The 23,194-nt window shown below is 40.4% G+C and overlaps 1 protein-coding gene across 5 annotated transcripts in view; it reads right to left on the bottom strand.

Moving 5' to 3' along the window:
* RTN3 (reticulon 3) overlaps positions 1–23,194 on the bottom strand; it is a 63,401-nt gene that overhangs the window by 39,245 nt on the left and 962 nt on the right. For 4 of the 5 annotated variants that reach the window (XM_067037468.1, XM_059069953.2, XM_059069955.2 and 1 more), the window contains exon 2: positions 7,356–7,406. The exons of the other annotated variant lie outside the window; for it this stretch is intronic. In XM_067037468.1, the coding sequence (XP_066893569.1) occupies positions 7,356–7,406 (51 nt within the window). The remainder of the gene's footprint in view (positions 1–7,355; positions 7,407–23,194) is intronic. 5 annotated transcript variants of the gene reach the window in all.

The raw sequence follows: 23,194 nt of genomic DNA, 5'->3' as shown, positions 1-23,194 counted from the left end.
TCATGTTCCCTAACAATAATTTTGTGACTTAATACTTGGAGTGGATAGTGTTTTCAGGGCACAGCTTTAGGGGGTAAACAGAGTATAATGTTGCATTCATTCCTCAGTGATTGTGTAGCTCTCATGATTGTCAGTCAAGGTTTCCCATATGTAGCAAAATAAGTTAGCATCCTCATGTTCGTTTTAATTTTAATAATTATCTGGTTTAGAATTTCAGCAAATGGAAAGAAGTTTATTTGGCTAGTTGAAACCCTCACAAACTTGAACAGAGCTGACTTGTACCAAGACAATGAAAAAACTGGTCTGGAAGTAAAGGACTTATAAAGGCATGAAAACATTAAATACAACAAAGACCAGAAACTAAGAAGCCTTTAGAAACGAAGCTCCCGTAAGTAAAGACTCTTCCAATTAGTCAGCATGACACTTAACAGTCATTAGTGTTGTCAAAGTCTGTACCTGGCAAAACAGCAGAAAACTCCAGGGAGTCTGAAGGGTGTTAGTTTTTAAAAATACTATACCCTGGAAAACTGCTTGATGGAATAACTCTGGATTATCTTACATCTCAGAAAATGTCCACTACCTTTCCTTTTTCAAAAGATCCAGCCCTTCACATGCACTACAAGATATTTTCAACATTACTCAAAACAAATGTCTGTCAAAAATCTCATTATATTTTCTAGATTAGTTATTTGCTATAATGCAATTTAATGTGCACATTCATTTTCAAAAAGTCTAATTACTCAAAAATATAGCATTATTCTAATTATTAACAAGCAAAAGTTACACATCTAATAGACCTGTCAAAAAGGGAATCAAGGGGCTTCCCTGGTGGCGCAGTGGTTGAGAGTCCGCCTGCCGATGCAGGGGACGCGGGTTCGTGCCCTGGTCCGGGAGGATCCCGCATGCCGCGGAGCGACTGAGCCCGTGAGCCATGGCCGCTGGGCCTGCGCGTCCGGAGCCTGTGCTCCGCAACGGGAGAGGCCGCAACAGTGAGAGGCCCGCATACCGCAAAAAAAAAAAAAAAAAAAGGGAATCAATATATGGTAAGAGGTGAAAAATGTCATAACCCCGCAACGATCATGAGAATGTTCCCAAATGTATTCAGTACTGAGCCCCTTGCTTACTCAATTTCTTCTTAAACTCTAAATATTCAGAAGTCTCCATTTAAGTTTATTATCTTAAATAAGACTAGGAATTTAAGTTGGCAGTCATATTCTAAATTTCTAGACCACTCCCAAACCAAAAATTCCTATTAAAAGATGCAAAATCTGGTCTTCCCTGGTGGCGCAGTGGTTAAGAATCCGCCTGCCAATGCAGGGGACATGGGTTCGAACGCTGGTCCGAGAAGATCCCACGTGCCACCGAGCAACTAAGCCTGTGCACCACAACTACTGAGCCTGTGCTCTAGAGCCTGCGAGCCACAACTACTGAGCCTGCATGCCACAACGACTGAAGCCCGCACGCCTAGAGCCCATGCTGCTCTGCAACAAGAGAAGCCACTGCAATGAGAAGCCCACGTACCACAACAAAGAGCATCCCCTGTTTGCTGCAACTAGAGAAAGCCCACGTGCAGCAACGAAGTCGCAATGCAGCCAAAAAAAAAAAAAACCCAAACAAACCAAAAAGATGCAAAATCCTTTCATCACACTTACTAATCGTGTGGCCTTAATCTTAGTTCCTTAAAGTTGCTTAATCTCATCTGAAAATTGAAAATTGGGATACTAAAGTACCTAACTTGAGAACTGCTGTGAGGATTAAATGAGTTAATACATGTGAAGTGCTTAGAACAGGATCTGGCACTTAATAAACCTTCAATAAATGTCCCCAAACACCATATTCTCAAAAAAGTATCTCCTGACATAGAGACTACAGACCATATGCCTTTTTGTTTGGTGAGAGAAAAAAGGCATAGTGCCAAATCACAACCACCTTCACGTGGTATATAATAAAGAAAATCCTCATTTAGAGTTTTAGACACTTTCCCAGCCATAAATAAAAGGAAGTAATTTAAAGAGCTTTTATCTACTTCAAAATTTGGGGTGATGCAACTTCTGAATCATCTAGTACAAACCAAATGCCTATGACATCCCAAGAATTGTGCAAAGTACTATGTGGATAAAGACAATTAATACAACCCAACATATAAAAAATTCTAAGTCAATGCTGAAAGATAAAAGAACTTTTCCTTAACAAAATGTTTCAGCAAATGATCTTTACCATCATCAAAGTATATTTTAGTTCAACGTACAACAAGCTGAACAATTTAACAACCTAGTAAAACGATAGCCCTTGGCACCATCTTTTATAGTCCTTTTCAAACTTTAGAACAACTACTAGTACTTCATGGGCTCTATCTCTCTGACTTACTGACTCAGAATTTCCTGAGTAGGATGGAGCTCAGGAATCTGCATTACAAGTTTGCCAGTAATGAACCCTGTTTGGGAACCACAGCTTTACAGTGTTTTATTAGTTTTCGAGGGGTAGAAAAGCTGAGCTGTACTTCAGAACTTTAGCCCTGTAAATAATTCCACAGGCATAGAAATTGGCACTCTTCACTCTCACTCACCAGATTCTCTTTGTCCAGGAGCACAACTTACAGGTTAGTAGGGCATGGGGCAGGGGCGATCCTTTTGTGCCTGCTTTAAATACTTCCATATACTAATTTTATTTATTTATTTATTTATTCATTTATGTTTTTGCGGTACCTGGGCCTCTCACTGTTGTGGCCTCTCCTGTTGCAGAGCCCAGGCTCCGGATGCGCAGGTTCAGCGGCCATGGCTCACGGGCCAAGCCACTCCGCGGCATGTGGGATCTTCCCGGACCGGGGCACGAACCCGCGTCCCCTGCATCGGCAGGCGGACTCTCAACCACCGCGTCACCAGGGAAGCCCTATACTAATGACTCTCAACCACTGCACCACCGGGGAAGCCCTATACTAATTTTAAAGTACAATAACTTGAGGGAATTCCCTGGCAGTCCAGTGGTTAAGACTTGGCGCTTTCACTGCCATGGGCCTGGGTTCCATCCCTGGTCGGGGAACTAAAATCCCACAAGCCGAGTGGCGTGGCAAAAAACAAACAAAACAAAACAAACAAAAAACATCCTTCTCTTTTGTTTCTTATTCCCCAAACTGTCTTTTAGAAAAAGGTTTAGTATTTTTTTATTTAAGTGTTTTATAACTTAATAATGAAAACACAACGTGATCTAGAAACAAGTAAGTAATAATGAATGTTGTATGAGACTTCTTCCTTAAAAGAGTGAATAACTTAGAATTATGCTATACTGGAGTTACCATTTGGTTACTACCCCCCCTCAGGAAATTCATTACTTTTAACTCAAAGGATACCTGTAACAAGGAAAAAGCATACACATCAGTGAAGCAAGGGTGCCAGCCTACAGTAAACCACTAAGTTACTTTTTCACATACATACTATGCATATTCATACAAGGGAGCCTTGAAATATTCAGGTATAGGTTTTTCTACACTTGAATTTTCTCATGTTCACAAAACAAGAGGGAAAGACAAATTATCGTGCAAAACAGTATCAGCAACTTTCAGCCAAAGCCTCAAAATAGGAAGTTAGCCAGCAGACACTTTGCAGCCAAGCTAGATCCTAAACAAAAAGTCTCTTTTGTACAAAGAAAAATGTTTTGCTTTTGTTTAAAAAAAGGCTGTAACTGGCATATTTTTTCTCCTCAATGCTTGCCCCAAAGTTTAGTGCTTAACTTCCTACTCCAGATGCCTACTGCATTACTCAAACTGAACAAATATTTATTACTGCAAAAGTACTTCCAATTATACATGGTGGGTAGATCCTCTCTAATCTTATTTTCACCCACTTTTCTTCCAATGTTTTCTAAAGAAAATTGTAGTATTTTCCAGCCTCCACTTTTTATCAAAGATTTCAAAAGTAGAAACCAAATTTCAGTTCGATTTTGTGTCTGATGGAGTACATCCCCCAGATGATACTAAATTACATTACTAATAGCAATAATATGGTTAAAATAGTAATTTCTGCCTCTTCTGCTCTCATGATTTTAACATTAACATCAAAATGACATCTCTAAAAATACCGGTAAACCCTAAAATACAACTAATATATCATCTTTACTGTAGGTAGTGGTTATGCACATGGACGGTGGAGTCCTAGGTGTGTCACTTACTGCGTGACCTTGAGCAAGTTATTTCACCATTTCAAACCCCAGTTTCCTCCATTAGTAAAAGAGGCAGTACCTTTCCTCCATAAAATTGGCTGTGAGGATTAAATGAGATGATTCACATAAAGTACTGAGCACAGCAAAAGCTCAGAAAAAAAAAATTGGCCACATACCACATCTATACCTCTGTTAATATCCTTATTTAACAGTACAGGAAAACATCTTTAACATTTACTCCCTTATTTTGAGATGCTTGGGTATTAAGCTGAAATTAAACTCTGCTTGATGAGAAAAAAGGACGCAATAAGCAAAAGACTGCAAAGCACCTACTCAGGAGTACAACTTATTTAAGAAGGAACTGATTATTCCATTGATATTCTCATCACAAATCTATTCGTTAGTTTTCAAAAAACTTAATTTACTAGCTTAAGTAGCTGTATACTTCAAGGTAGTACAATTTAATAAAGATTACATAATTTCCTTTTGAAAGATTTAACTGCCCTTTCTTCTCAGTCCAAATTAATGACAACTGTGGGAATTCCCTGGCAGTCCAGTGGTTAGGCTTCAGTACTTTCACTGCGGGGGGCCTGGGTTCGATCCCTGGTTGGGGAATTTAAGATTCCACAAGCCCCAAGGCGTGGCCAAAAAAGGGGCAACTTTTAATACATGCCTCTCCTTAAAGCCCAATAATGGTAAGTATATATTTCAGGATTAAAAATATCATTCTTAAATATGAAAATGTCCTATTTAATTACTGCTACATATTGCTTGAAATGGTTTAGATATATAAAAGTAAGGCACAATCCTCCAAGGCTAAATGGCTAAGGGATATGGAAGCCAGAGACAGATTAGTTGGGTTATTGCCAACGATGGACTCAAGGTACTGCTGGTGACAGTCACTCTGAAGGGCCTGCGGTTGGGTGGAACTGGTCCTAGCTATTCTCTCCAGGGGTTTTAATCCAGTTAACCAAGTACACCAACAACTTCCTTTCCCTTAGTTTTATTAAGGCAGACTAGAAGCTACCAGACTTGGCTACCCTAGAACACACCTAATCACTTGCCAAGGAGTGCCCTCAAAAAACTGAATAGGCTGATCTCTAGACCTGTCAATGAAGTAAAGCACCAACTGGGTTGCTTTTCCATTATGTTTTTTGCAGGAGAAAATGTTAGTAATAGAGGCTATACTGGAACACCTTCAGGGATATGACATTTTTAAATGCTTCTTTACAATACAATACTCTTTTAACAATAACACTATGCTGAATCTGCACTGGTCAAAATAACTATAAGAAAAAGGAAGAATGACAATCTATTTTCTTTAACAAACTCTCATACTCACTGAAACTGAAGCCTACTTAAACATTTTAAATTACAAAAATCCTCTTTATTTACCTCCATTTTACCTGAGTGTATATGTAATTTCTCCTAACAGGGATTAATTTTTTAAACTATGACACTTATCTTTCTCAATATTCTATACATTAGGTATGTTGTGCTTAGGTTGTATTGTTACACTATTTAGGATATTAATTATTCCCTTTCTGTATGAAAAAAGTGATTATGAAGAATGTATTTTAGAAGATCTGAAATACAACAGAGAAAATACAATTATTTGTTCTATTTACACTATGATATTTTTACTGATTTATCTTCCAGAGTAGAATAAATGTAATACCTATTTGCCTAAATTATTGAATTTCTCATGAGGAAAAAAAAGAACCCTTAGAAATATAAATCTGGTTGGGTTCCAGATGTCAAGGATCAATTTGTATGTTTGAGTTACTTTCTAACATTCACAAAGTATCTTTTAATGTAAACAATTTTTTTAAATTTCAAAGGTCATGATTTGACCCAGAAGATATCCAAATTCACACAATGAGGCACGTTATAAAAATGCTGGGGACTCTGAATGTTATCAGTCTGAATTAAAAGCAACAAATTATCTATCTATCATGTTTCCTAAGCAGCAGAAACTCTGAAAAACATTTATTATGTTCATTTTATCCCATTATGTTTGTTTGTTTGTTTGTTTATTTATTCATGGCTGTGTTGGGTCTTGGTTTCTGTGCATGGGCTTTCTCTAGTTGCGGCGAGCGGGGGCCACCCTTCATCGCGGTGCGCGGGCCTCTCACTGTCGCGGCCTCTCTTGCTGTGGAGCACAAGCTCCAGACACGCAGGCTCAGTAAGTTGTGGCTCACGGGCCTAGTTGCTCCGCGGCATGTGAGATCCTCCTGGACCAGGGCTCGAACCCGTGTCCCCTGCATTGGCAGGCAGATTCTCAACCACTGTGCCACCAGGGAAGCCCCCATTATGTTTTTATTGTTATAAGGTCAAAGTCTTCCTAACAAATCAGCACCCAGACTTTGCATTCCAGCTAGGACAATAAACTCTTTGCACAAGGCTTCTTAGACCTATCTAGTGAGTTTAATTACCTTTTTTAAAATAATGCTTTTCCATTGACCTATACTCGAGGAAAAGCACAACATCACAAATGAAACAGCACTTTATCATTAGTGCAAATCAAAGAAGCACACTCTCTCTTCCAGGTTCTTGGCAGTGCTTCCCCTACAAACAGTTAACAACTCTGATTCCTTTCCTCACTGGTTGACATTAAAAACAAACAAACCACGCCCCCAAAACACCACAACTTAATCTCTAGGAAAACAAGCCCTGCTTGCCAAAAATTCAACCAACTTGTTCAATGTTCCTAGGCAATTTGGAGTTGGCCTACCTCTTGGGTCGAATCTCAGATAAGCTCACACTAAAGTATTCTAGCTAGGACACTGTATTAGTTCAGTGGAAGCACACTTTAAAAGTTTTTCCAAATCTACTACCTATCCAAACCAGTTACATAACTGCAAATCTATAGGTCAAATGCATTCTGGAGGTAGTGTGTTTTCTGACCCACAATTCTATCTACTCCAAGTTCTGTGGGCAAGTTTTTAATTTTTAAGAAATACTCAAAACTACACCTAAAGTTTATGCTATGTTAAAGGGTCCACCTAGCCTCATTCTATTTTATTAAGCTTTACGGGAAATCCATTAGAAACTGCTAAATAGAAAGCACTGGCTTGGATTTGGTTTTTATTTTAGGGGATTTGCGGGCAAAAGAAAACCTGTGCCTCGTATCCCCAGTTACAGCCTCTTTCTCAACATTTTTCTTTTATTAATGCACACACAAAAAATGACAGACTTGCCTTGTGAGGTCGAAAATAGAGATACAGGCTGAGAAGAAGAAACAAAGGAATCTGAAAGAAAATATACAGCGTGAGAATCTGACAACCTCACACAGGAATTTGAACTTTAACTTTCCTGTTTTGTTTTTTTATTTTTTTTGGCCAAGCATCTTAATTTCACTGGGTTTAAGCAAAACGAGAAAACCCAAAGCTATATTTCCAATTACTGTTTTCACTCACCTGGCAGCAAAACCTTATTTCATTTTCAAGATGCATTTCTAAAAGTTAATCAATTTAATTTTTTGGTCAAATATTCTCACCTGCAAAGGAAGAAAAGAGGAACCCCTAGCATTTTTAAACAAGTATAACCTCAAGAAAGATAATGCTCGCCTGCAACTTCATGTGGGAAAGGAAAAACAGGCATCTGAGTACTAACTGATTTTGCTTGTAATCATTTTCAACTTCATTTTGAGGAATCAGTCACGAATATGAGTACTAAACATTATAGTTGGCAAATATGTAAAATTGACCCTGAATACTTTTAATGATTAAATACTTTTAATCACAATTAATCCACTGGGAAAACAGGACCAACATGAGAAATCTTCCATTTCTAAAATTATACTTCTCTAAATTTGGCAACATATATCAAAATTTTAAATGCATAAACTTTCTCTGCCACCTCCTGCACATATTCTTTAACTTGGCAGATATATTTGCATACATGTACAAAGACATGTATATAAGGATATTCATAAGAGCACTGGTTATAAATATTAGGAATAATCTAAATGACCATCAATAGATGTCTACTTAAATAGTTACATCCAAATAATGGAATACTTGCTGCTATGAAAAAGAATGAGGTACAGCTATACATGTTGATATATTAAATTAAAAACCAAAGTACTTGGGGCTTCCCACGTGGCGCCGTGGTTGAGAATCCGCCTGCCGATGCAGGGGACATGGGTTTGTGCCCCGGTCCGGGAGGATCCCACATGCCGTGGAGCGGCTGGGCCTGTGAGCCATGGCCGCTAAGCCTGCGCGTCCAGAGCCTGTGCTCCTCAACGGGAGAGGCCACAGGGGTGAGAGGCCCGCGTACCACAAAAAGCAAACAAACACTAAAGTACTGAAGTGCATACAGTGTACCTCCATTTGTTAACTGGCAACAAAAGGGACTTTGAGGTCTGGGGGAGGAGGGAGATTTGCTTTTCACTACAACCTTTGGCCTTGAAAGAAAAATAATCAAACAGAATATAAATTGCCATTGGTAAAAATGGAAAAAAAATTAATAAAAACAGCATGTGAAAAACAAAACCCTCCAAAAGTGCCCCTAAATATACTGATCTTTTTTTTTTTTTTTTTTTTTTTGTGATATGCGGGCCTCTCACTGTTGTGGCCTCTCCCGTTGCGAAGCACAGGCTCCGGACGCGCAGGCTCAGCGGCCATGGCTCACGGGCCCAGCCGCTCCGCGGCACGTGGGATCTTCCCGGACCGGGGCACGAACCCGTGTTCCCTGCATCGGCAGGCGGACTCTCAACCACTGCGCCACCGGGGAAGCCCCTACTGATCTTTTTTAACGCCTTTTTTTTCTTGCAATTATAAAAATGTTTTCACAAATATTAGAAATGCACTTAAAATGAGAAGATTGCTTTAAAGGACTAGGCCATCACTATATCTGTAAGTACTAATCTAAATACAACACAGGGAATATAGCCTATATTTTATAGTAACTATAAATGGACTATAACCTGTAAAAATTGTGAATCACTGCATTATGCATCTGTAATGTACATAATATTGAACATCAACTATACTTCAGTTAAAAAAAGCAAACTATTTAGTCAACAGACATGGAGCATGTTAACACCAAGGCAGAATTTAGTGGACAAGAGGCAGTAATTCAGTAACGCAAGACCAGAATTTTAAAATTCACTACTTTTTAATTATCTTAAAATGAAGCATCACATTTACTCCTACAAATGAAAAACAATTCACCTTTCCTGGTTAAAGCAAGCATTTCTATTTCTTTAATGTTTCCAGATGGGTTCATTTCTTTTCTTTTAAATTTATTTATTTATTTATGGCTGCATTGGCTCTTCGTTGCTGTGCGTGGGCTTTCTTTAGTTGCAGCGAGAGAGGGCTACTCTTTGTTGTGGTGCACAGGCTTCTCACTGCAGTGGCTTCTCTTGTTGAAGAGCACGGGCTCTAGGCACTCGGGTTTCAATAGTTGTGGCACACAGGGCTTAGTTGTTCCGCGGCATGTGGGATCTTCCCGGACCAGGGCTCAAACCCATCTCCCCTGCATTGGCAGGAGGATTCTTAACCACTGCGCCACCAGGAAGTCCCCCCCAGATAGGTTCACTTCTGTATGCAATTATTTGCAACATTAAATCTCTGCCAACTGAACAAACCTGAAAATCCAAATGCTAAATAAGCCTGATGACAAAAAAGAACCTATGAACTTTTCATCTCCACCTGACACCCCTCCTAATGGAAAATTCTGACATACAAAGTGTTATGCAATAGTATCTATTCTGATACAGAACACAGATAGCCAGTAGTAGTTTGCAACAATATTGCATGAGGTCTTCTAACTTACAAAACCATGTTGTACTCATATGCCATATTTATGCTACAGGCAACTGAACCCAAAAAAGGCAACCTTAATGTTCAAATACTATTAATTAAATCAAACATTATCTTCAAGTAGCTAGGTCTAGGTACTGTATTAGCACAGAGATGATGGTTGTGCACAACTGAAAAAGACAAACCAGCAAAACTGTATGCATTGTGGTAATGCAGCAGAGGCAGAAGAGATGTTCATCAGGAGAACAAGACAGGGGAAGGCATTCTGGAGAGAAGAAACAACTGATCAGATTCCAAATGGCTTTAAATGTCATGTAATGAAATTTGGATTATATTATGTATAATGAGGCATCACTGAAGGTAAGGGATTCACAATATCACGTGTATTTTAAAGAGAACTCTGGCAGCAGGGTAGAGTATGGACTTAAATGAAAAGCTACTACATAATCTTTGCAAGACATGAGGGCTTAACTAAGGCAGTGAGGATGGGAATAAGGGGATACATAGGACAGGACAGAATGGCCTGGACTTGGTCATTGGATGTTGGAGACTGGAGAAGCAAAAATCAAAGGACTGAAGGACTACATGAAATGCCACTTGGTTGGGGAATGAAACAGAGGAGAAGGAATTCTTTATATTAATTTCCACTAAAAAATAAGTTGTTTAAGGCATATCAAAGAGGAAACTGTTTACCAATATGAATAGGCTCAGGAGACAGGTAAGGGTTATAGATAAACATCTGGGAGTTAACATTTGGGTGAGAACTGACATCACTGGAGTGAATCAGTTTGTCCAGGGAGAATCAGAGAGTTGTTAACAATGGAATCTTGAGATACACTACCGATATTTAAAGAGGAGCAAGAAAGAACACCAGTGAAGGAGACAGAAAGGAGTCAATGTGGGGGGAAATGGTGTCACTTGGAGAAAGCTTTAGAAAACGAGTAACAGAGTCAAAAGCCAATGAGTGGGGCTTCCCTGGTCCACCTCCCAATTCAGGGGACATGGGTTCAAGCCCTGGTCCAGGAAAACCCCACATGCCGCAGAGCAACTAAGCCCATGCGCCACAACACTGAGCCTGCGCTAGAAGCCACGACAATGAGAAGCCTGCATACCACAACAGAGGAGCCCCCACTTGCTGCAACTAGAGAAAGCTCATGCACAGCAAAGAAGACCCAACACAGCCAAAAATAAAAACAAATAAATAAATGAATATATTAAAAAAAAAATAAAAGCCAATGAGTGGTTAAGACTTTCAAATGGGTCACTGAAATTAAGTAATCAAGTAATTTAGCATTGATGACTCTATAGTTAGAGGGGTGGGGAGCGGGCCAGGCACTGAAGACTGAGGGGTGAATGGAAGTTTAAAGTGTGCGAAGTATGGATGATAAAGGGAAGGACTAAAAACTAGGCAGCAGCTAGAAGGAGAGGCAGAGTCAAGGGAAGGATGTTTAGGAATGCAAATGACAAGCATATTTATATAGAGAAAGGAGCAAGTAGAAGGCAAAGGACTGAACATGAAAAAGAAGCAATATTTGCAGGAACAAAGCCCAGGAAGTTGCTAGAAGGTAAGGGATAAAAAAAGCACGAGTGGGGCTTCCCTGGTGGCGCAGTGGTTGAGAATCCGCCTGCCGATGCAGGGGTCACGGGTTCGTGCCCTGGTCCGGGAAGATCCCACATGCCGCGGAGCAACTAAGCCCGTGAGCCATGGCCGCTAGGCCTGCGCGTCCGGAGCCTGTGCTCCGCAACGGGAGAGGCCACAGCAGTGAGAGGCCCGCATACCGCAAAAAAAAAAAAAAAAAAAAAGCACGAGTGGGGCTTCCCTGGTGGCGCAGTGGTTGAGAGTCCGCCTGCCGATGCAGGGGACACGGGTTCGTGCCCTGGTCCATGAGGATCCCACATGCCGCGGAGCGGCTGGGCCCGTGAGCCATGGCCGCTGGGCCTGCGCGTCCGGAGCCTGTGCTCCGCAACGGGAGAGGCCACAACAGTGAGAGGCCCGCATACCGCAAAAAACAAAAAAAAGCACGAGTGGACCTGATGAAATCTAATTCCAATAAATAATTAGATTTATTTATAAATAAAATAATAAATTTGTGCAAATAAGTTTTATTTGTTTATTTATTTGGCTGTGCCAGGTCGTACTTGCAGCATGCAGGCTCTTTCGTTGCGGCACATGGGTGTGGGCTTAGTTGCCCCACGGCACGTGGGATCTTAGTTCCCCAACCAGGGTTCAAACCTGCATCTCCTGCATTGGAAGGTGGATTCTTAACCACTGGACCACAAGGGAAGTCCCATAAATCTGTGCAAATATGTAGTTATAAGATTGTTCATCACAAGCATTAAGGAAATTTAATAAAAATCTATTAGGGACTGGTTAAATAGGTTTAGGTATATCCATACGATGGGATACTATTAATTAAAAACTGTATTGTAAATAGAAATTTATTGACACTAAATGATGTTAATACAATGAATAAAAAAGAACATTACAAAAGTAATTTAAATAATGTGGGACTTCCCACACAGTGGTTAAGAATCTGCCTGCCAATGCAGGGGACAAAGGTTTGAGCCCTGGTCCGGGAAGATCCTATATACCTCTGAGCAACTAGGCCCATGTGCCACAACTACTGAAGCCCGCGCACCTAGAGCCTGTGCTCCGCAGCAAGAGAAGCCACCGCAATGAGAAACCTGCGCACTGAAACAAAGAGTAGCCCCCGCTCGCCGCAACTAGAGAAAGCCAGGGTACAGCAACAAAGACCCAACGCAGCTAAAAATAAATAAATAAATTTGTAAAAGAAAAAGGTGAACCCATTTTGGTAAAAAATACAAATTCATTTAAGAAGAAAAAGGGATAATGATGTTTACTCTCTGAGGAGAGGGATAAGTTCTTTTCTTGCTTCTGTGTTTTTGAAATGAACATGTATTATTTCAAAAAAGAGATTGTTACAAAATGAAAGGATATAGTACCCACCGATTTTTAACTGTCTTTATATTTCTGTTTCCTAAATTTTCTATTATGAACATATATTTTTCTTATACTTCCTAACACATACCTATGCTCCCCATCTACATGGAATGGGTTAGTTACCTTAAAGGGAGAAAAAGGACACCTAAAATGGGATCTCTAGCAGGTCTTTCAATAAAACCATTTAGTGAATAATCTTATTAGTCTTCACACCACTGGATTTTCAATACTGATAATACTTTAAGCTGCAACAGACTGTCAAAACTAAAAAAAAAAAAAAAAAAAAAATCATCCTCTCTTTGAAAACAGCTTCATTTCACTTACTGAGTCCCAAGTATCTGTGATAGACACTGAATTAAGTATTTATATACATTATAAATCAAATCCTTACAAAAACTGAAGCTTGTAAGTGTCAGAATCAAGATTTAAACTTGAACTTTTCCTGAAAGCCTGTGCTTCTTCTCTATCACTCTATCTACCAGTCAGATCAGCTGGGGAAAATACACTAAATAAATCTGACTGAATTTTCTAAACTACAGTAAAAACAGCTTCAGTGAATTGTTTATTTTGGTGATATCTGTCTTTCAACACCAGCAGAATACAGACTGTTTTTTAGAGAAGTAAGTTACTCTAGGAACAACTCTGTAGAATGACTTCTACAATTTAATGCCAAAGCTTTTTCCTTTGTGTTAGTTTTTAAAGCATTTTCTAATACATAAGGAAAAATAAACTATTTGAAATTTTATCTAAAATTAAAATAATGAAAATGAGAAATTCATCAGTTCTTTTCTCTCTAATATTAATATTCTCTCTAGGGACTTCCCTGGTGGTCCAGTGGCTAAGACACCGCTCTCCCAATGCAGCAGGCCTGGGTTTGATCCCTGGTCAGGGAACTAGATCCCACATGCCGCACTAAGAGTTCGCGTGCTGCAACTAAAGATCCCACATGCTGCAACTTAAAGATCCCGTGTGCTGCCAACTAAGACCCGGTGCAGCTAAATAAATAAAATTTTAAAATTCTCTCTAATATCAAAACAAATGAGTTTTATCATTTAGTTTTCCTTTTCGCTTTATAGCTGGCCCACAAAAAAATGTAAATCTTTCCACTCTTTCTCATGACTACAATTCTTTTTTTTTTTTGCGGTATGCGGGCCTCTCACTGTTGTGGCCTCTCCCGCTGCGGAGCACAGGCTCCGGACGCACAGGCCCAGCGGCCACGGCTCACGGGCCCAGCCGCTCCGAGGCATGCGGGACCTTCCCGGACCAGGGCACGAACCCGTGTCTCCCTCATCGGCAGGCGGACTCTCAACCACTGCGCCACCAGGGAAGCCCGATGACTACAATTCTTGATGGCAACTCATGATCTCAGTAAAAACTGCTAAACAGAGCCAATTACTGCCTTCTCCCCCATCAGAGCTCCAGGAATAGGCAGACTGATTTTTCTCCCAAAACTTAATGCCATTTTTTTCTTCTTCTTACCTTTCTGTGCTGGCTAGGACCTCCACTGCATTACTTGGACCTGCTTGCCTCTTCCAAAATAATTTCTATTTCATGATTAAGTCTTTCTCTCTCTCTCTCTCTCTCTCTCTCTCTCTCTCTCTTTTTTTTTCCTTTGTGGTATGCGGGCCTCTCACTGTTGTGGCCTCTCCCGTTGTGGAGCACAGGCTCCGGACGTGCAGGCTCAGGGGCCATGGCTCACAGGCCCAGCCGCTCCGCGACATGTGGGATCTTCCCGGACCGGGGCACGAACCCGTGTCCCCTACATCGGCAGGCGGATTCTCAACCACTGCGCCACCAGGGAAGCCCCTCTCTCTCTTTTTGAAAAAAAATTATTTTAGAATAATTTTAGATTTACAGAAAAGGCAAAAAGATTGTAGAGTGTTGCTTTATATCCAGCACTGTTTCTGCCATTAACATGTTTCATTAGCATTTGTCAAGAGTTAATGAACTACTATTGATACATTACTAATAACTAAAGCCCACACTTCATTGTGATTTCATTAATTTTTCCCTAATGCCCCCTTCCTGTTCTAAGATCCCATCCAGGATACCACGTCACGTTTTGTCATCATGCTTCTTGAGGCTCCTGTGGACTATGAAAATTTCTCAGACTTTCCTTACTTTTGATGATCTTGACAGTTTTGAGCAGCACTGCTCAGATATTTTACAGAATGTCCCTCAATTTGGATTTGTCTGATGTTCTTCTCATGGTTAGACTGGAGTTATGAGTTTTAGGGAGGATTACCACTGAGGTGGTAACCCTTCACCAAGATGAAGGGCCATCCTTGTCATACCATATCAAGGGTTCATACTGTTAACATGACTTACCACTGATGATATTAACCTTGATCCCCTGGCTGAGGTAGAGTTTGCCAAGTTTCTCCACGGTAGTACTTCTCCCCACCCTTCTACACTGTACCCTTTGGAAGCAAGTTACTGACTTTCCAAATTTAAGGCATGGGGAGAATCTACATAAACTGGCAGGCTAATTTTTAATTTACTAGAGCTAACATAACTACAGTAAATAGACCAATTAGTAATGTTTTGGTCCTCTGGAACCAATAAACCTAGATAAGATCTAATATCTAGTTAAATAAATTCAATTTATTTGCTATTGGAAATAAATTCCAACCTGACTGGAAGTACCTTACGGCTAAGGGCCACCTTACATGTCCCTGTATCTTTCATAAGGCACAGAATATGGTGGGCAGCATATAGTAGAAGGCACAGAATATGGAGGCCTGAACATTATAGAGCCTTAATAAATGTTGGGTGAAAACTAAATAGTAAAAGTTTAAATTGTTATTTCAGAAACAGACTTTGAGTAGCTACTGGATATTAGTCCTACTAATGTAGTAATGTAGTTCCCTCTAGTATAAGTCAAGACGCTCACTCTGTTACAACACTAAAAAGAATTGGAAAGCTTTCTTTGTACGTTTGTGGAGTAAATGCATATGCAATCTAAGAGGAAAAATAAGCAGAACTCTTGTTGCAAAAGAAACAACATTAGAAAGCCTGAAAGAAAGAAACATTGGACTGTATAAACAGTAAATTGGTTACAAATATTTTAATAACCCAACTTCTAAAGTAGTGCTACATTTACTGTTGTTAGGAATATCTTACCCTTCTCCAAATAATATTGGAAACGTATCAAATCAAAATCTCAGATTCTGTTAGGAGTAAGATGGAAATCAAACTTATTCTAACATATTTTAAAATTCTGACACATCAGACTAGCTTACCATTGACTCCTTACTGGAAGTGAGTCTCTTTCTAATACACCAAAATGTGGCATTCAAGTGTTTATAATTTTCTGGATTAAAGCCATTAGTGGACTTAATACCTAGAGTCCAGAAGTAAGGACAGTAACGTACGATATATTTGGATACAGTTTTATGCACTTACATGAAAATTCTCTCCTCAGCACCTAAATGAATATATCGATTTCCATATGTGTAAGTTTTTGCAACGCTTATAATTTGACTTTTCTTTTTTTTTTTGTGGTACGCGGCCTCTCACTGTTGTGGCGTCTCCCGTTGCGGAGCACAGGCTCCGGACGCGTAGGCTCAGCGGCCAAGGCTCACGGGTCCAGCCGCTCCGCAGCAAGTGGGATCCTCCCAGACTAGGGCACAAACCCGTGTCCCCTGCATCGGCTGGTGGACTCTCAACCACTGCGCCACCAGGGAAGCCCTATAATTTGACTTTTAAAAACCAAATTTTCTTTACCTGAGGTTTATGAGTGGATTTCATAGTAGTTCATGAATCTGTGAAAGTTCATGCAATACTTCATTTATATGCATATTTTTCTGGGAATAGGGTTTCTTCAACTATCTATCCACTCCATAAATTTATTGAACATCTATTATGAGCCCAGGATTAGTTTTAGCTGCTGAACAAAAACAATAAGGTCTCTGCTCTCTTTCAAAAACATCTGAGGGTCTGCTTTGTGCCAGGTTCTGTTCAGGCATTAGAGATAGAGCAGTGAATAAAGCAGCAAAAATCTCCACTCTGATGGAACTTATATTCTACCGTGGCAGACAGATAATATACAAAATACCATACGATAGATTATGACAAGTGGTAAGAAAAATAAAGCAGGAAAGGCCTATAAGGTGTTTTTTCTCTTGTGCAAGTTAGATCAGGTGGCCAGGAAAAGATCTAAAGGAGGTGAGAGAGTGAAGAGCTGTGAGAATGTATGAAGGAAGAGCATTCTAGGCACAGTGAACAGCAAGTAAGACTGCAGTAGAGAGGTGTTCCTGGTGTGAAGAACAGCAAGATCAATGTGGCTAAAGCTGGGTGAGCAAGGGGGAGGCTGGGACCAGATATTATAGGGCTTCAGAAGCCTTCTAAGGACTTCAGCATTTAATCTGAGTTGGATCAGAAGCTACTGGAGCATTTGCCAATGAGTGAAATAATCTGACTTACATTTTTCGCAGGCTTACACCAGCTGCTGTGCAGAGAAAAGACTGAAGAGAGCCAAGGGAGAAAGTCTGGAGACCACTTAGGAGGCAACTGCGGTGATCCAGGAGAGCTATGATAACAGCCCGGACCAGGGTGGTAGCAATGGAACTTGAGAAAACTAGTAGTCACTGAATATATTCTGAAGATAGAATCAATAGGATTTGCTGATTGTTGTATGAAGGAAAGAAAGGAATCAAGGGCATTTAAAATGAGGAAGAGGGCTTCCCTGGTGGCGCAGTGGTTAAGAATCCGCCTGCCAATGCAGGGGACACGGGTTCGAGCCCTGGCCTGGGCAGATCCCACATGCCGCGGAGCAACTAAGTCCGTGCGCCACAACTACTTAGCCTGCGCTCTAGAGCCTGCGAGCCACAACTATTGAGCCCATGTGCCACAACTACTGAAGCCCGCACACCTAGAGCCTGTGCTCTGCAATGAGAGAACCCACTGCAATGAGAAGCCCGCACACCGCAACGAAGAGTAGTCCCTGCTCGCCACAACTAGAGAAAGCCCACACACAGCAACGAAGACCCAACGCAGCCAAAAATAAATAAATACATAAATTTTTAGAAAATAAAATAAAATAAAATGAGGAAGAGAAGTAACCACTGGATTTAACAATGTGGAAAATAACTGGTGAACTTGACAAGAGATGTTTCTGTAGAATGGTGGAGCAAAAAGGCACCTGGCTTAGGAACCATGGGACCAGAAGTGACAGTTTCTAAGTTAACTGGACTCGGTTAACCAATAACTGAGTTCAAGAGGGTGACTGAACCATTTTTATCGCATGTTGTTTCAAATTTCAAAGAGAGGCAGTGTACATATTTGAAAGAACTGAGCTGGTCCTCAATCCCTGTTTTATCCTATCTTCAACTTCACAGACACAAACCTTTGGGCATATCACTTAATTTCTCTGATACCTCATCTGTAAAATGAGATTTATTTCACTACCCACCTCACAGATAAAAAATATGTCTTTCTCCTATTGAATACAGCCTCTTAGAGATGTTGTACGCACAGCACCTAACAAAGAGCTTTAATTACGCTCAAACATTTGTTGAATTCAGTTAATGTACGGGCACAAATTAAACCATAAAGTAATACACAAAGGTAAGATATAAAAAATCAAATATTTCCACCTTTATGTAGAAGGAAGACAATGCTCACTGCTGAAATGCCTTCAGGTGGCTCTGTATTAGTTGTGCTAACAATGTTTTTCAGAATACCCTTCAATATACCCTCAAGGGCAAACTGCCAGCGAGGAACAAGTCAAACAGCTCCTTCTGCCACGCCGCCCCAATAGGTTATGATGATGTGCTTACAGGCAAAACTCAACCAGTAGATTGGAAAAAACAGATACGAATATTTCTTTGAAATTTAAAGAGACCATCACAAGAGGAGGCTAACTGGTAACAGTTACCACCACCCCCCAAACATAAATGCAAATCCTATACAGTATTTAAAGAGATTCTCTCTGGGAACTCCCTGGCAGTCCAGTGGTTAGAACTAGGCGCTTTCACTGCCGTGGCCTGGGTTCAGTCCCTTGTCGGGGAACTAAGATCCCACAAGCCATGCAGTGCAGCCTCCCCACCACCCCCGTCAAAAAAAAAAAAAAAAAAAAAAAGGGGGCTTCCCTGGTGGCGCAGTGGTTGAGAATCCGCCTGCCGATGCAGGGGACACGGGTTTGTGCCCCGGTCCGGGAAGATCCCACATACCGCGGAGCAGCTGGGCCCGTGAGCCATGGCCGCTGAGCCTGCGCGTCCGGAGCCTGTGCTCCGCAACGGGAGAGGCCACAACAGTGAGAGGCCCGCATACCACACACACACAACAAACAACAAAAAAAAAAAAAAAAAAAAGAAAAGAAAGAAAGTAAAAGACTTCAATGATGTAATCACAAGCAATACTGATTACAGCTAAACTTATATAACATATGTACTTTTTCAAGTACCTATAACATACCCAATGATCCAAATTAATTCTAGAATAGCTGTTATGAATAAACAGAATAAAAGCTGTCAGTCTCCGGCACAACTCCTGAATGACTTAAATGATATGAACATAATATCGACTTGGTAGCTTTTATTTTAAAAGTTTCACTATGGAATTTATATATTTTCACAAGTCTGTACAGTTTAGAAAGCAGTTATAAATTCATCATTAACAATAAAGTTGAACACAAACTATAAGCTAGGTACACGCAACAAATATGCACAGCTAACAATTTATTTGGAGCTTTTGTTAATTCTGCTCAGAATTACAAAAGTGGTAAATTCTAGGTTTATGGCTAGTCTAAAGAGAAGTGCCCTTCTAAAGAACAAACAACCTCTTGGCTCACACAAAACTGGAAACCTTAACTTTCCCCTGGCCCTTCAATGGCACATCACCAATTCCTTCACTACCAAGCTTTGTTTACAAATGCTTGTAACCTGCACAGGATTAAACAGGTGCCTCCTATATCAGGACCAGTATATAATTTCCTCTCCACAGAATACAATAAACGCAATAATATTAGTTTTATTTTGTTTTCAGACCACTAAAATAATAAAAACACTGATGCTCTTACCAGCTACTACACAAACAATTCCCAAGAGATTTCAATTTAAGGAAGGTCTAAGTGTTAAATATATGTAGACTGGTTTGTTTGATCATAGTCATTAAACTATTTGTGAATTGACTCTAAAAGAAAACAGTATTAAAAGAAATCTTTATTCCTGGGGAATAAAAGCCATCTTAGTCAACAGGCATTTGTGAACCATACTGACATGACCATTCTTGCTGTCTCCTGTACTCTTGCTTCCACTGATAGGAGTTTCACAATGTATCATAACTATACTTATGGTCAGAATGCTGCAGAAAGTATTTAAGCATACTGATGCCAAGCGATCTATGAAACATCTTGGCTCCCCCTCAACTTCTTTAACGGATCAGGTGAGTGAAAGGAGTGGCAGCTCTTATTAATATGAGGGGTCAAAAGCTGAAACAACTGACTCGCTTTTAGAAAGCAGAAAAAGATGTAAGAGCATCCTTTACTGGGAGTTAGATTAAATGATTTCTCACTTGTAATTCAACTGTTTTTTGTATCTGTGTGTTTCAAACCTAAAAACAGATGTATGAAGTACTAGGTATCGTTATTCAATCAAAGTTAGGATCTAAGGGCAGCAAAGCAAATTTGTCTAAGTCACGTTCCTGAGGCTTAGGATGTGCACAAGGTCATACAATTAATGAGACAGGATTGAAATCTAGGTGTCTCTGGGGCTCAAGTCTGTATCACCATGTTATACTGTCACTGCTAATCTGACATGAATACAATACAGATGCCAGTGTTGAACAGGTGGTCAGAGTTCTTTTTTTTTTTTGTGATACGCAGGCCTCTCCCGTTGCGGAGCACAGGCTCCGGACGCGCAGGCCCAGCGACCATGGCTCACGGGCCCAGCCGCTCCGCGGCATGCGGGATCCTCGCGGACCGGGGCCGGAACCCGTGTCCCCTGCATTGGCAGGCGGACTCTCAACCACTGTGCCACCAGGGAAGCCCGGTCAGAGTTCTTTTTTACTTAAGAGTTAAGATTGAAAATACAAGTTACATAATCATATGATTGATTGACGTGTTAGAACAAAGCGTAAAAATGATGCCTTAAAAAGTACATAGAACTCAGTTTCATAAGTGAAAAAGAAGTATTTAAAGCATTAAAATATTTTTTAGTTGTCCAAGCTGTTTTTGCTTTAAGCTAACTTCCACAAACAGACACAAGAAATGTAGCTTTATTTTGGCACCATGATTTTCAGAGCAGTAATAAAGAACAGTCTCTAGCAAGTTATAGATTTTCAAAGGCTACAGACAACAAGCTATTAAAGCACTTTTAAACTTCAGACAATAGACAGGTATCTATACTTGATGTCTAATAAGGCAACCCTCATCCTAAAAAGAGCACTAATTATTTACATATTTTCTACCTCAACCTCAAATTTCTGCCTTTGAAATCCTCGCTTTCCTTCAAAGGCAGAAATCTGGGAAGCCAATCCTGGCCGCGACCTTCTCCAAGCGTACATCATTGCCAGCTGCACTAACACCCGATGCACTGGAAGACAGAGTGCTATTGCTAATCACCTTTAGGTAGGAACTAAATTTCTAAAATTTGTACAGGTCAGTCAAGACACAATTGTCTCCTGCAGGCACCAAGTGACCACTTCCTCTTCTTTTTTTATTTTTTGAAAGTCTCTAAAACCAAGAGGAGCTTGGTGAATGAAAGTGAAGCTAAAGGTTGACATCAACACTTACAGATTTTTAAAACAAGGTAAATTTTTAAAGAATCCATTTTAAATGAGTCAAATTTTGGAATAACAGACTTCACCTTATTTTCATGGTGCAAAAGCTTGAGACATTTCCTCTGAGAGATGGAGAAAGCATTCTGCAAGGAGGAAGAGCTTCTGCAATGAAATGATGACTATACATTGCAGTGTCTTAAGCTAAACTTTTCCAGTAGTGACCTGACAAATGAGGATCTTGCACTGAACCCACTAAAACTGTATTAATGATTTTTACACAATATTAATACATATTTGCAATGGGCAAGACTTTAAGGTGGAGAGAGTATCTAATTAATTTTTCAACTGTATCAAAAATTTAAAACCAAGAAAAATAAAAAGGTATGCACAAAAGGGCCAACAACCAAAGAGTAACCAATGGCAAGTGATTACAGCCAAAACACCAAGTTGCTAAATATATAAGGAAGCTGCTGTTCATCTGGACCTTTGCCCAGAACACAAAAATTTGGAGGAGAAACAGTGGTAGTTTAAAGGGGACAGGGTTCTAAATTTGCTGCTTCATTCCTTTATCTGGACAGCTAATCTTGGCCTTGCAGAAGCTTCCTGATACTGTTTCGACTGAAATGGCCATAACCACGCTGGAAAATCCAAATGAGTACCAAAGCTCTTCCGTGGAAATCCACTGTTCGAAAAACACGTAGAGAATATATTTAAAGCTAAGATCAATTTTGTTCTTTAGAACAATCAACCCAAGATTCTGGCAAAGGAGACGATGAAGCATTTTAAAACGTCTCAAAATCCTTTAAGGTAACTAAATAAACAGCAAAATTATCTGTACTCTGCCAAGTTTATGGCCCTTCTTTTGACAAAAAGCTTTTTTTCCTTCTTCTTGGAAGACTGAGTTCCTTTAAGAACACCACCTGCTCGTGGTGCTTTTTTTTTTTTCCCCCTCAAGAAGGCATCTGCACTGCAGATCTCTGCACGAGGGGAGCTTGCCAGCCAGCTCCCACCACCAGGCAGACGCGTTATACAATGGAAACTGAAAGCGGCCTGCAGCTTCCCTCCTAGTCTTTCACAGAGATGGGAGGAGAAGGGGGTTCAACCAGCCCCTGCTTTGTCTGACTTTTCTCCCCCTCCCCCCTGTCTGCGGTAACACCCCCTTTTGTTATACTTCGATCAATAATAGCCGACAAAAAGCATGAAATTAAAACATGTTGATGGCTTGGCATGACTCTACCTATTATCTTCTAGAATATAAGCAGCTACCCTCGTGTCCCCACCCCCACGCCGCGCCAGTGAAGAGCAGGATGTGTTGCAGATGAAGCCACGGATCCATCTTGGACCATCAGCAGCTCCCTCCCAAATCTTCCCTGAGCTATTCTCATCACGCCTCCTTCTACCTCGGAGCCTCAGAAAAATCGGGCATTCGGTGTCTGGCCACAAAAAATTAAAGGCAGATGAACAGTATAGAAAACGGCCTCAGTGTTTCCATTAAACTTCCTCATCTTTCCCACGGGCAACCAAAAAAACCCATGCTTTTTGGAAGACTACGAATGGCTCATTATGTCAACACCTGTTTGCAAAATCT

Source organism: Kogia breviceps, chromosome 7, assembly GCF_026419965.1.
Source record: "Kogia breviceps isolate mKogBre1 chromosome 7, mKogBre1 haplotype 1, whole genome shotgun sequence".
NCBI classification, from domain to species: Eukaryota; Metazoa; Chordata; class Mammalia; order Artiodactyla; family Physeteridae; genus Kogia; species Kogia breviceps.
Note: the sequence above shows the minus strand (reverse complement) of the source record. Positions and strands in the feature narration are given on the sequence as shown.